Genomic DNA, 15,600 nt, shown 5'->3' with positions numbered 1-15,600 from the left:
AAAAAAAAAAAAAGAAAAGAAAAGAAAGAAAAGAAAGGAAAAAGAAAGGGAAAGAAAGGAGAGTCGAAGGGAGACACGAAGCATCTCACAGACAGAGAGATGGAAATGGATGTCGCGAGAGAGACGGAGAGAAATAAAAGGATTGAATTGAGAGGGGATAATGGCGGAGAGAAGTAGAGGGTGGGAGAAGTGTGGGGAGGGGTTAGAAGGACGGGGAGAATTGAGAGAAAGGAGTAGAAGGAGATGGACGAACGGGTTAACGAACGAATAAGATAGAGACCAAGAGGAGCGTAGCAGAGTGTAAATTTTTATTTCAACGTCGCATCGCTGATGGTTTCTTTCTTTCCCTTGTATTCACGGCCCCGGTCTATCTACAGTCTTGGGACAATTGTTAGATTACCTTCGACTCTGCTAAAAATTACATTACCACTCGGAGATGTGGAGGAATGATTTTCGAACCGTGTTTCTGTGGATAACACGTGGGTTTTCATTTCTAAATAGATCATGGAATTTTGATGGAAAGTTGTTTGACGCAGCAAATTTCACAGCAGTGAGAACCATTATATTTTTATAAGGAATAAAAATTATTATACGTACTGGAAAACGATAGTCAAATATTTTACGTTCGTTTTTCGCAATTTTTACAGAGACATACAGTAGTTAAAACAGAAATTGCACAATTGATACTGAAAAAAAGATCTGAAAGATACAAATATTTTTTTTTGGAGCCAGCGTAGTACATAAATTCAATTACGCCAAATAAATTTATTGATATATGGCGTTTCTTGACGTTGATATCAACAAACGTAAAAGTGATTTTACTTAAATAAGTAATGCGAGAAAATAAGAATTACGAAAGCATAGTAATAAAAAAAAAAAAAATAAAATTTATACGTAACGCGTAAATAAACGAAAAAAACGAACTTGTTATAATTCATTTTTCGACGGCCGTTGATCGCTTCAAGTTGGCATGACGCCGCAATGAGCGTTATCGTGTACCAACGACCAGAATCGCACAAAGTGCATCGCGGGTCGTTTACAGTGTAAAGATTTTCGTGCGAAGGTTCGGGGCCATGTTTGGTATATCGTGCATATTTCCTGACCAATTCCGTGGCCGAAACGGATAAACATCACCCGTGTTCCGCGGTTTAATAAAGGGATACGCGTGTATGCGTGTGCGTGCGCGAAACACACGTGACCGCTAATGATACGCGGTGTACTTACACGACACAGCATCCAGCAGAGCATATTCGGTCGTGTACTTTTAGCGCCGCGTTTCCACGTAGTTAACACGCGCTCCGATGGGGATAGAGAGACGTTTTGTTAATTTATTGCACGATGTCGACTCTTGTTTTGCCAGGGAGCCGTGCTTCGTCGAAATATCACCGAACGATAGAGTTCCCTCGGCTCGTTGAGTCTTCTGTTCCGAGTCTTCCTTTCGATGTTCAGCCCGTGGTAGAACGAGCGAGTTTCGCGGGATTCACCGAGTGAAAGATCGCTTTGGCACTCTACGAGGTGGTGCCCTAAACACTACAACGGTCATGCACGCGGAAATCGAATTTACCTTTGTGGAAGTTACCTTGAGAATGTACGCGAGTAAACGTACGAAAGTATTTGAACGCTCGCCATTAAAAACCCTTTACACAGACATAACATTTTACGTTGTTACGAAACTGCGCGGTGAACTTTGTTAGTCTTCGTTAGAACACTTCATTGTCGTAACAACATACTCGCAATAACATATTTGAGACAAATTCGAAAGGCATTTACCGTGCGAGTGAATTGTACTTTCTGGCGGTGATAAAGTTCAGATCGAAGTTTGACTCACGATACTGTACAAAGAGTAGTTTTAATCCTGCTACGTTCTTTCGCGATAACAAAAGTATCTTTTATTTGGATTGAGAAATCGCTATTGTGCTTGCAGTTTTCTTCAAACTCTTTTCCTTTTTGTTTTCATTTACTAAGAGCGAGATAAAAATTTTTAAGGAACGTGGTAAGATTAAATATGTGTTATTAGATTGGATTGTGTTGCAGATGAAATGGTCAGAATTCTAACAAAAGTTTCAAGGTTTATTCGTATTCGTAATATGAATCAAACTTCGACTCGTCAGATTCGATAGATTATATTTGATAATAATTATCCTACAATTAGAAAGTTTTCGTCGTTCGTTGTTGATAATTGTTTGCTCCATTTTTCACGTTTCTATTTTCTATGACTGAGGGATTAAATGTTCTCTTAATTCTGGGAAACTTGTATTGATGTTACGAGTAACTTTTACTTGGTTCTTCAAGTCTCGAATCGACAATACCTTTAGTTACTAAATTCCGAGTGATTTTACGCGTTTGTGAAATCATTTCATATACAACAGAACGATCTAATAATTAATCACGAATTGTAATACCGTGCAAGAAATTTCTACTGCGATCAATAAAAAACGATATAATCAAATCAAACTCAACGCCGTTTTAAACTTTAACAGCTTCGTAAACAGCTTTTAATGAATACGCCGAGTCGAGGGAACAAACGAAATACAAAAGACAAAAATACAAATAAAAAGGAAAAGCAAAAAGCAAAAAGATAAAAAAGAAGGAGAGGAAAAGAAAGAAAGCACAAAATCTCCTGCTGTTCTTTTTGAGAAGCTTTGTTCAAAAGTTCCCACGCAAAACACTAGGGTCGTAGTTTTGTTCGAATTTTTGGAAACGAGTGGTTTTGCTCAACCCTTTCTCTATGAATTGGCAAACTCGTTTCATAAGGTTTCTCTCTCTCTCTCTCTCTCTCTCTCTTTCTCCCTCTCTCCCTCACTATGAACACGCGTAATTTGGCCACGCTATTCACCAGGCGAATTTCTCTTTTGCACGAGGCGGCCTTATGGCCGTGGAATGCGAACGAGACGCTTTTCTTCTTTCACGTGGACAGATGGCCGATGTGTCGCGGCGGTGTTTGCGCGGTTTTTTTCATTCTCTTTTTATTTTTTTTTTTTTATTTTTTTTACCGGGCTGCCATTAAGGCTGCTGCACGACGACGACGACGACGATGATGATGAGGATCGGACTCGGAGACACGGCGAGGCATTTATAATTTACACTGGTCGTCGCGTTGGCTACTCGTCTCTAGCGATAGGGTCAAGCGTATGGTGAAAAGTTTTGAATCTATCTTTACGTGCGAAAAAATCGAATATACTTCTGCCGATTTTTTGAGGCAGACTCGAATTTAAATTTAAATTGAATTTCGAGAAGGACAATTGGTAGAATATACTCGAGTAAATCACTGAATAGGTAATTGTAGTTTCAACTTACAACTAGAATATTTTATTTCTGAATATTTGTGAGAGGCAGCGATTAAAAGTCGTTGGAATTTTGGTCCAAAGAGCAGTAATGCAGATACATCAATATAGCTTTACTATATAACATTATTACTATAAATATTTTATATTACAAATTATTTATTTATTACTACAAGTATATCATTATATTATTATGAATAATAGTACAGAATTCTAAGCGCAATCGAAGAATAATAGATGTATTAAAAAATGTAAAGTAAACGCACAAAAATAAAATTGGATGAAAATTGGGAACGAAATTAAACTTCACGGAATTTTATGTCTCAAATTTAATTCTGCTTGTGCTGTAAAAGGTCGTAAACGCATTATCTCAACACACATGCCTCGTAAATATAGAAAATGAAATGCGTATTGCATAATTTCTTTCTCTGTCTATCAACGTCTTCGAGTGAAACTTTTCTGTCGAATCAAATAAATAGCTTGAACCCATCGTTGGTCATTACGTCGTTTCGTCGAGTTTTTGCACATCCGTGTCCTTTTTTTTTTCGTCGTTCTCCGATTGTCCAGCTTACATAATATCAATCTCTCGGCCCCGATGAGACCCGAGTTTGTGCTTGGCTGCTGCCATCCTGAGCGTAATCTCCATGATAAATCACAGCGCTGGCTATTTCTGTATCTCGCTGTTTTCTCGCGCGGCGAAAGAATTTTCTAGAGAAAAATGTGGAAGAGCCGCGGTGTCGTGTGCGTTTCGTTCGAGCGTTCTTCGCTTGGATTTCACTTTTCTAAGCAAACGGCTTTAACATTCCTTCTGGACGTTGAGAACACTTCAGGTTACCAGAAAGATGACAAAGGTCAGTTCTTCTTCTTCTTCTTCTTCTTCTTCTTCTTCTTTTTTCTTTTCTTTTTTTTATAAAGTTCTCTAGATTTGCGAACTCGGTGTATCCTGGAGTGCTCCAAGTGGGCTTTCTCTTCGGTTTGATAAGTTGAGGCGGTTTTCGGAGGTTCTCCGAAGTTTCACGGAAGATTCTATGCTGTGTTATTTATTTACAGAGTTCGTACGTACGTGCGTACGTGGTTTCCTTTCGCGAGTGTTCCCTGGATGCTTGTTCTTCTTTGAAAAAATTTCGGAGCAAACATTGCGCGTTTCTTTTTCTGGACGTTACGTTATTTCGTAGAATTCTTTCTCCGAACGTCTCAAGCATCTGTTTTGAAACTGTGTTCCTTATCTTCTCACTCGGATGATTGTCAAGTCTTTTCATTTCCGTTGCCTCAAACAATCGAAAACAATCTTGCGAAACTCCCTAGTTTCGTGATAGATTTTTCAAATTATCCATCCGTTTAGTCGAAACAATTTTCGATAAACGAATTTTTTTAATATTCTCCGTATTCATTTCAACAGTTGCAAACTTTCTCATTTCTTACACAGAAATAATTTAATAGAGTATTTATTAATTTATTATGCCTCAAACAATTTTGAATAATCGAATTTGAGTGTCGAAACAATTTTGAATAATCAATATTTTCCGTATTTATTTCAAACAATCACAAACATTCTCATTTCTTACACAGGAATGATTTCATAGAATATTTATTAATTTATTAATTTATTGTACTTCTAGATAGTCACTGTATACTACGCGTTCTACACTTTTCAAACACTTCTACACTTTTCTACACTTTTCAAACAATTTTCAATTATTAAATATTTTAATATCCTTCATATTTATTCCGTTAACAGTCACAAACATTCTCATTTCTTATACAGGAATCATTAAATGGAATATCTATTAATTTAATAGAATATTTATTTATAGAATTTGTACATACGTACATACTTTCTTTTGTGAAAGAAAAATTCTTTATTATTTTCGATTTCGCGTGGAAAATTTAAAGGCAGAGAAACGCGTGTAATGCACGAAAATATATAAACCCCAGTTTATTATAAACATAGTTACCAGTCACAACATTCTGTTTAACGGAGCAAAACAAACCTCTCTGCTCGAACATTTTCTCTACGATACGTTCTAACTGAGAAAATTCTATTTCCCGCGTATTTTCATAATTCGCGGTCAAGGCAGCGTTACAACACCAGGGGGTTTCCCAGCGTTCAATACCCCTTTCGTCTCTCTCCCTTTCCCATTCAGAAAAGTCTCACCATCGCTTTACTCTAACAGTCTCTCTATCGCGGCTCGATTGGAAACTGGCGATAGCTCGTAAATTGGCTGGTCGCCGGTTCGATGCTCTCGTTCTCGCATTGTTACATTTTCGAATTTATTCGAGGTCGTGAACGTGGCGTGCGTGGTTCGGTGGAGGCTGATTCTCTCTCTCTCTCTCTCTCTCTCTCTCTTTGGAACACGCGGGCTGCGTTAACTGAAATCGTAACATAAACTCCGCGCTTTTCGAACACTCTGCGTCTCCAGTCCGGTTTCCTTCTCTCTCTCTCTCTCTCTATCGGTGGAGCGAGAATCGCTTCGTGTCCAGGCGAAGCTTTAATGCCGCAGTAAGTTATGTCGGGAAGACGGAACGTGACTTTATTCCGGCATGGCCGTGTGTACGCGCGCTTTAACGAGTCGTGTTCGCCGCCAGCGAGCGCTTTTTTAAACCAACGGCCGCGCCGGCTATCTCTCGGAATTCGCGCGATGCGAACGTGGATCGCGGCTCAACTGACCGACCGATTGGTTTGTCATTGCAGAAGCTGAACATGGCTACGCTTCGACGATGCCGATGCCCGATGATATGCGGACGGTCACAAAAAGGCCAAAGACGAAAAAATCCCAGGGCAGCAGGTTGGTATCAACGCGAGGCCTGGGCTTCTCTGCTCACATTCGCACATTTCTCTTTTTCTTTTCGTACTTTTCGTTCCTCGCTTACTCTCTCTCTCACTCTCTGATTTATCTCTCTTTTTTCTTTCTTTTTGTTTTCGAGAGGAAGCGATTCGAAAAATACCAATTTCGGGTAAAGTAGTTGACATTAGTTGAGCAAGAAAGTTCTGTTGTTCCCTTTGCGATAGTTAAGAATAATACAGAAATGTAGTTTTCATGTACCAGGAAGCTATTTTCATTTTGATGAAAATGTCGTGAAACTTTGTTGGTTACGTTACAAGCGACAATTAATGAATATATATTATTCAAATAGATATAAGTACATTTATAGTGTCTATACTATTGTAGTATCTAAATTAGTATCTAAATACTATAGTGGCTGTGCTATCTATAGTAAATAGATGTTAAACAGGTTCGGTTGTTTGTTTAAAAAAACACATCCGTTAAAGTAACTATTGAATACATTTTTATCCACACGTATTTCTCTACACGTTTTCCCCTGGCACAAGAGAAATGACAGAACTTTCTAAGCGAATTTTTGTGTATTTATAGAAAATGATGCAAAAATGCAAAATATATATGCATATCGTTTTCTTTTTTTCCAAGTACGTTTTTTTATGTATGAGTTTGAGCTCGACGAGTTATCGCATGCATACGAGTTTAATAATCAGTCAAAATCGTAACAACACGCCGTTGAAAGTGTATCTTATCAACACACTGAAGGCCGCCACATTTGTTTTGAACGACGTTGATACGAAATGTATTTTAATGCGGTTTCATCGCTTGTTTGTGTCATACACGATTGCATGAGGTCATTTAACTCGTTTTAGAAGCGGTCATGAAAAACAGAGCCGAAAGAATAACACGCGTGTAAAAAGATTTGGACTGTCACAACATCGAACTCGAATGTAATTTTCAACATTTAAAATTGGCCTGAAATTTTCGAAATATAAAAGCTTATTAAATTCTCTTTTCACGTACAATTTTCTTCGCTTCAACTTCTTTTAAAGAACCAAAAGACCCTGTTGTTTTTTATGCGAGAGATTCTGAATTGTACACAGTTCAAATATAGAAAAAAGGAAAAAAAAATAGAATACTTGAAGTGTTAATTCTTTCTGTAACATATTTACTACGTAAAATAATTTTCTATCGAGTAATTTTCTATTCTTATTCTTATGTAACATGTTACAGAATTTTCGTACTATAGAACATCTAAATTTGCATGAAACTCGGCAATCTATTCGTTAGATAAATTATTATATTTACGGAGCAATTGCTCCTTTTCGTTTTTCACCAGTTTTAATTATTCGAGTGTACTCTCGCGTATTCAGAAAGAATTAAATTCTTTCTCGAAACCTTCCTATATTACACGTGCATGTAATGGAGTGTCTTGTTCCACGGCCAATTTTAATTTTCGTTGGTCGCCGACGTTTTTCCTTCTCTTTCTTTCATTGAGCAAAGCAAACGATATTTCATTTCGCTTTGAAGTCTAACAAGAACGTTCTTTTCCCATTGCAGGACAACTCATAACGAGCTGGAGAAAAATAGGTGAGTACTGCATTTATCTCATTAACTTAATCCTATTCCAACTTCTCAACCGTTTTGTTTTGGCCGCGTAATTAGAGAACATAGCCTACCAAGACTGTGCAAACTCGCCAGTATTCACCGAGAATGAAACTTAGGTTCTTTTTTTTTTTTTTGTCCTTTTAATGCAACCTTCTTCTTGTCTCATTCAATAGAAATTCAAATTAATTTTTGCGACAATAAAGATTTTATTTTACTCAGAAATCCAGCGGTTATTTCGGAACGACATTCGATATCGATATCGATTAATTTTGTTTCTTTAAGTGTGAGTACAAAATAAGTGATTGATTATTTTATACGTAATTTTCTAGAATTCCATTACTGCTAATATAAGAATTGCAAACAGACAGATAGAACGTTCGTAGTTTTTATAAAACTACTTTAATTCAAGGCCCGCGAAGCAAAATTTACTTAAGCTTCGTAACACATCCGGCAGATAATTAATTACTCGAAACGGTTAATCTTCGAATACGGTATAACAATCATTTAAAATTCCGTTGATAGTATTACATCCAATTATACGGAATTAGCTAACGATTCCAAATTAATTCATAGCCGATCGAGGATCGTGAAACGAAATTTATTTAAAAGTCACAACCTGCGTGTAATATTTCGTACGTAATTTTCTAGTAAGCAGTTTGAAGATAATAAAGATAATCTCCACTCAAAAAAGAAAAAAAAACAAAAAAAAAGAAAAAAAGCAGGGAATGAAATTCAGCGGAATAGAATTAAACAGAGAAGAATCGCGGTGGTTGATGCGATATTCTCGCTGGTCGCGCGGCTGCAAAAGCTGCAAAAGAAAAGGAGAATTAGAAGCGGGGCACGGTGAACGAGAGGAGGGTGAACAGTTGGCGATGCCGCGACAAATGATCGTCCCCGGTCGTGTGTTAAATTGAAAGCAATTTACGGTTATCTCGTGTTGTTATTCCCGACGTACAAAAGGGCTGGGTCTGTTAATTAACATGCGTGATACGTACGATTAGATGCGACCCTTTTTATATATACAGAAGAGAGCGGCCAGGAAAGTTCGAAATGGAGCGGAACAATGGCCGACGAGACGCTCATCGGTGATGGAACAGGTTTCCTAGGGTGCCTGCCTGCACTAACCCCGATTGTCGACGTGATTTATAAGTCGCGGGACCATTCTCTTCCTCTCCTGCTCCTCTTCGTACTTGCTTCTCTCTCTCTCTCTCTCTCCTCTCTCCGGAATGCACGAAAGCGAAACGGTTCGCTGGATGGTCACCGACCGCGTCAAACACCGCGCAACTTTTGATTTGTTACTTTTCACGGACGGCTACCGGGGAACGAAACCGATTACTCGGAGAGATTCCCTTCAGCTGGAATTCTGCGATTTGTGTTTTTGGGGAATGTTCGACAAGAGGAGAGGTCTCTCGGGAAAGAGGGAAGATTTGGAATTGTACGGAAGGATCTTGACGACACAATTTGTAGCAGAGAATGTTTCAGACGGAGGCATATTAGTTGATGCGCAGATGAACTTTGCCCTTTAAAATATAATACAGTCGTATATTTTTCAACACACCAGTCGACGACGATTCGAAAAATTATTAGTTTAGTAGATGTTTCAACTTTATTTTTATAAAACCTGTTGTATGATAGATGAGAATGATATTGACAACAAGGTAACACTTCGCTCGTCTTTCGTACGATAGATTTTGTAAAATTAAAATCAAAATGCTGTATCGAGCAATTTACATAAAACGTGCATCGGCAACGTTTGTTAACAAAGTTTCTTCACATCTTCAAAAACAACAGAGATGTTTGAGGCGATCATGAAAGTTACTCCTTGCATGAAAGCATGAAATGTATATGTTGTGTTGGAACTTTTGTTGGTCTAACTTTCTCATTCTGAATCTCAGTTTTAAATCAGCGAGACAGTGTATAAAACAGCCTTCGACAATTTTCTATACACGAATCATGTAGAAAATTTAATTCCACAAATCGATCCATCGTCATCATAACTGAAAGTCTTGCGTAGTCGACGAGTTGATCTTTTCACAAGGCACGATCATGGTGTTCCACAACTTTCAGCAGTTCAACAGTTCAAATAGCCTCTTAAGTACATTAATTAAACGACAAATTGGTAACAACAGTGAAAGATAATTCTTGGAAAGAGGCAAACTTTTTGATTCCCTTTAAATTTTCACCATTTCGTTTTACATCGACTGCCACGACTGCCAACGTTTCCAAACAACAAACATCCCGACATTCTTAACGACGCTCTTCAAAAAATATTTATCGACACCGAACTAACGAAATCTTGATCGATTGCGAGCGATTTCAAAGTTCTTCGTCGCGTGTTTCGTCGATCCTCGGCGACAGGGGCCGACAGAGGTAAGGGCAGAGGGGCGGAAATGTGCATAAACGTAGAAAAAGAAAAAAAAAAAAAAAAAAAAAAAAAAAAAAAAGAAAGGCTTTGTTGTTCGCTTGTACACCTTTTTGCTGCACGCCAGGAACAGCCAGAGAACTCACGGTGCACACGGTGTACCCGGGGCACACACGGGACGCGCACAACCCGGAGACACACACGCTAGGGGATGATGGTATATATACGTATACATATATGCGGTGCAGGGTGGAAAAGGGAGAGACAGCAGCAGGGTGCAGGAGAGACACACGGAGAGAGAGAGGGAGAGAGGAAGAATTGTGGGGAGAGAGGCTATCGATTTTTTTTTGTCCCCAAGCGACGAAAGCACCGCAGCGCAGGAGGGGCGGGAGGAAGGGGTGGTGCGTGGCACAGAAACAGACAATGTAAAAGCCCACACCGCCAACCGCCCCGTTACACCACGTAGTTACGTTACATAACGTAACGCAGCCACGAGACATTCATGAAATCCGTGGCACACGAGGCTTTTCCTTCTCTTCACCACCAACCTCTTTTCATCCACCCACCGGCCCCGCTATTTTCGAGTCGCGCCGCGCGAACCACGGTTTTCCCTCTTCTCGCGTCCTCGACGTCAACCCGCGGACGTTTCGAATGTTTCCACCCGATGTGGATGGAATATGTTTGGAGATGTTTGCCGAGTCCCGTGTCGTGACAAAACCGCGAACGAACAAGTTCGAGTTCGGGTTTTCTGTTTCCTTCGCCATGTGTTCGCGCGATGACAATGGAGTTTAATTCTCGAAGATTTGTATTCGGAGATATAATTCGGAGTCGGAAGAATTCGGTTTCGAGTAGTTTGGGAATTTGATTCCCGTGTGTTTGAATTAATTCTATCTACGCGTGTTTAGAACTCTGCCAAATTAACGCGTTAAAGAGTCTGCAGATTTACTATGGTAAGCTGGTTGTCCAGTAGAATCCAAATAATGGTAGATATTTGCCAAGCAAACGATTATTACTAAATGTTCATAAAAATTTGTATTTTGACGAAAACCTGGACGAAACGATTATTTTATTTACGTATTGAATTTTTATAGAAAGTACTGTACTTTTGGACGTCTCGTTAATACATTCTGTGCATTTTTATAACCTTCAAATTATTATCACAGAAATTTTACTTCTCGAGACGCGCCACGATACTCGGATTCGTTACGCTTGAATTTGAATAATTTCGCTTCAGCTTCTTTAAATCCCGCGGCGTTCGAATTAACATGACAAAATTTCAAAGTAATTCTCGCCGTGGCGTGTTCGCAGCGGCAAAAACTTTCTTGAAATTCATATTACATTTACTCTTGAAGAGCCGCGGTGATGAAGAAAGTACGAGTATATGTAACAAGAAACTTCGCAGTTGTTACATCTCTCTGTTACTTTTCACTCGATTGTGAACTCTTTCCGTACTCATTCTTCATTCTTCTATTCTTCAACACTTTTTGCTGAAGATTTCTTTTCCGTGACTAAATTTAACTTGTTAAGGACACGTTTCGAATACATTCTTTTTATTACTTATTTCGAATGTTACACTTACTGCATTGTTCAAATATTTCATTTTTAAAATTAATTTGAAATTTACAGTCAGTTTAATTTATTATAACATGTTTCGAATACAGTTTCCTTATTACTTATTTCGAATACTATGATTAACGCAGGTCTTTGTATATATTTTATATATTTTCGCACGTTACGTGCATTATTTTTTTACATCTTCAAATTTTCCATAAATGCAGTCTCGTAATATAATATTTATATAATGTAAATAAAATTTATAATTTATATTAATTTATAATATATAAATGAATTTCGTACAATTCTCAGTAGAGTCGAAATAACAGTGAGATGTTGGTGTTAATATACACATCGACGCGAAACGCCGGATTGCAAGGAGATCTTGGCGCTCCACGCGAATTACGATGCAAAAACAAGTCGGATAATCATACCCTAGAAAACCGATCCGCGTTCACCGCGGCTCTTGATTTACGTTTCTTTCAACCTCAAATAGAAGCAGTCTTTATACTCGATAGAATTACAAGCAAAATGGGTCGAATAATCACGCTCTGGAGAACTGATCCGCATTCACTGCGCGGCTCTCGATGTCCGACCGTGTCGCGAGCTATGAAACGTTCAATGGCTCCTACTCACTTCGATCCTCTGTTAACCACGATCCACCCACGATCCGGGGATAACAGCAGTCCCCAGTTCTTCGATTGGAAACAGATCGATACTGGCTCGGAGAGATTTTCAATTTTATCGTTGAAAATTTCTGGAGTATGTAAATGTCGCACGTTTAATAATCTGGCGGGTATACTATACTCGTGGCTGACGTCGAGAATTGAGAAAGAGAAATTTAATTCTTCATTCTTCATTCGAGGTTTGAAGTCGAAAGGACTGGGCAAAACTTGGTAATTACCAGAAACAGCAACAAGTTGCAACGTATAATTATTTATGATATTGCGAGTTACTCTTCTTCCGAGAACTTCTCGAATAAATTTTCTTGTTGAAAACATTCGGGTCGATTGTTTCGTGTGTCCAATATCGATGAACAATACGTAATCAGTGAAAAAAAGTAGGAAACGGAGTTAGGCACTTAACCACTTGCCCTGGCAACTGATTGCGGACCATAACGAACGACCGAATCGTACGCAATAACTCGTCGCTCTCTTTTCGAACTCGTCTGTACTGATACCACTGGATGGAAATGATACTTAAACACACTTAAAACTGTGAAAAAAAAAAATATTGCAATTACGGGAGTAAAAGTTCGCTTTCTCGACGTGCGTGGCAAGTCATTCCAACGCGCAAGAGGTTAACGTTGCCGTTTGCTAAAGCAATTTGAGAACGTTGTGCCGTTCCGGTGAGACAAGTTTCCAGAAACAATATAGCTCCGGCCTTTTCGTTTTTTCACGTGTGTGTTTCCAAAGTTTCGACATCGCCCGCGTGTGCACGTGTACACGGCAATTTCGAATCGGCGATAGTATGTCATCAGAAACACGAACAGAAGGCCTTACGGGCGGGAGGGTGCATGCAAAGTGACCGAGCGTTCGCGGTTCACGCATGGTTTCAGGGCTACGCCAGGGCCGGGCTACGGCGTATAATGACAGGAATTTTAATTAATTGCTATAATAACTACGCGCCGCGTCCACCGCGCGGACAGTGAATTTGCATTTGTTTTCGCCGACACAGATCGCGGAACGATATTCTTCTCTGCGGCTGCGGCGAGAATCGCTCTCCGTCGACCGGAAGTAGCCGGGAGCTGGAACGAAATGGAAATTTTTCGACGATCCGCCAACGATAAACGATAAGCTCTCGCGATAACCTTTTTTTCACTTCAACGTTTTCTCCGCCGTTCTCTTTATTTCCTTTTATTTAATTCATCGTTCCCCCCCCCCCCCCCCGTCTGTCGCGTCCGTTTGGTTCTCGCGTTGCTAAATTTTGTTGGAACACGATATTCGTTTATGTAACACGCAACGTAATTAATCTGTTGCACCTTCGTAATGTTACGAAGCATGCGTTGGATCACAGGTAGGAGCTATCTACAACTTGGATTTCTTCGGAGCATATGTTTACGTATTTTACAACATAGGGACGGACTTTTGTCCAGAGCGCGAGGAATTATGGCAATGGCAAAGTAAAAGGCCGAACTCTTATTTTATTAGCGAATACATTTACCAAATATAATTTTAAATTCACTATATTATACCACGTTAGCAGATGTAAATTCGAAAGATATTAATGAGTTGTTTTGGCAAAAGGCTGAGTTTTCGTTAAAAATTTCATTGACAAAATGTTCTCCGAATGTTTCAAATATTGGCAGAGCGCAAGGTTGGATTTTTATTAAAATTTTACTAATAGAATTTCTTAAATTTCCCGCAGTATAGTCGGTAAATCAATATCGGAATTTAAAGCTGATGTTACATTTCGATAGACATTATTGGAGTACAGATAGTTGATTTTCTTATCCAGTGTAATTTTATTTTCTTAGACGTGATTTTACTTATTTTTCTATAATAAATTCTACATTTCGAAAGTGGAGAAACAGAGGCGAAGAGATGCGATACAGGGTCAATTAAAATTTGGCGACGATGTTAGATGTTAGATGAGAGTTTGACAATTTGCGCGATTTCTCCGGAACGAAATGATTGAAGTTCGAACGGCGGACTGTCCCGTGTCCTCCAGCGCGGATATCTCGTTACGCCAACAGTCGCTTCCGGTGGGAAAGATTCGTGGCTGTCCCGGAATTGATACGGAATCGCAACACGGTGTCTGCACGTTATCGAAACGATACGAGCGGGCAAACTCTTTGTCGTGCAGCAGTCGAGCGAAATTTAAGGATCTTTATTTTCTCGTTTCCTGAGCGATGCGCCTTGTGTCCCTGCCCCCGTGTAACAGGAATCTCTGAAATACGGGCCAGGAACTCGGTTTCCCAGATTTAATGGCAGTTTTATATATCACAGTCTCGGAAAACCTGCCACAAGAGCAACTTCTGCATCGTAATTCACCGAACAGCGTAGTGTTTCCCACGTGTCTTTCCCTTCCTTTTTTTCTTTTCATAAATTTACAGTTTACAGAGAATGGAATTTTATTAACAGTTCATCGTCACAGTGGTGGACAGTGGATCAAAGTGAAATTGCAGGCGTGTGTCGAGTGTGAGGGCTGCGTGCAGTCTCGAGGGACTCGCTTCTATTTATCACCATTGCAAATAGCGCGTTAATATCTCGTATAATACTGTGTTTTGATGGCAAACATTTACAGAAATCAGATTTTACTCGATCGCGGGAGTAAAATGAAAAACAGCCGCTCGAGGTCGCGGCTTCAGCTAATTCACGTTCGATTCATTTGGCTTGAGATTCAGATTCTTCGCTGTTTGATTCAGTTCGATTGTTCAAATGGAATTAACAATTGTTTGTGCCTGTAGATAATGCGGAGATACAAGAATTCGATGATAATAAAACTATTTAAATATACGAAGATGTAACGAAAAATTGACTCGAGTACAAGGTAAAAGGTTACTTCGTTTGACGGCGAATAATCTAGAAAAAAATCATTCTTTACGCTCAGCTAAACTAACGCAATCATTTCAAACGTTATCTGATAAATTCTCATGTTTTAAACATATCATTCGAATAATGTTCAAGCTCAGATGATATTTAAATGGCAGGCATTTCCTTTTTTCCCCGATTATTTCCCGATTATTTTCAAGATCTCCCGACATCGAGAGAAAAGGTCATCATTATATCGTGACGTTTTCATCGTTATCGGCATATTTCGTTTCGCAAACGATTTACAAATTCCCACGCAATTCGTTGAAGGGTACGCGTTTCAAAATCGACTGTCGCGCGCGTGCGCGCGCGGACTCGCCACGTCCCGCAGATGTTAATTTCCCAACTGTTGCTATTTACGACGACGGTGAAACCATTTGGACGAGCGTTCGGAACGCAATTCGGAAACGGTGAAATTTTAACGACGCCCGACGAATCGATAGTCGGCTGGGGACTTGGCGGCGCGCGAAAAACAGCTC

The 15,600-nt window shown here is 39.4% G+C and overlaps 1 protein-coding gene across 1 annotated transcript in view; it reads left to right on the top strand.

The window, feature by feature from the left end:
- Nucleotides 1-10,083, top strand: part of LOC122527885 (max dimerization protein 1-like) — a 13,310-nt gene extending 3,227 nt beyond the window's left edge. The window contains exons 2-3 of the mRNA XM_043652463.1: nucleotides 5,977-6,070; nucleotides 7,625-10,083. Coding sequence (XP_043508398.1) covers nucleotides 5,977-6,070; nucleotides 7,625-7,658 — 128 coding nt within the window. The 3' untranslated portion in view covers nucleotides 7,659-10,083. The remainder of the gene's footprint in view (nucleotides 1-5,976; nucleotides 6,071-7,624) is intronic.
- The last annotated feature ends 5,517 nt before the right edge of the window (nucleotides 10,084-15,600 follow it).

This window comes from Frieseomelitta varia, unplaced genomic scaffold (assembly GCF_011392965.1).
Source record: "Frieseomelitta varia isolate USP_RPSP 00005682 unplaced genomic scaffold, Fvar_1.2 scaffold_236, whole genome shotgun sequence".
Taxonomy (NCBI): Eukaryota; Metazoa; Arthropoda; class Insecta; order Hymenoptera; family Apidae; genus Frieseomelitta; species Frieseomelitta varia.
The sequence above is the reverse complement of the archived record's forward strand: the minus strand, read 5'-3'. Positions and strand labels throughout refer to the sequence as shown.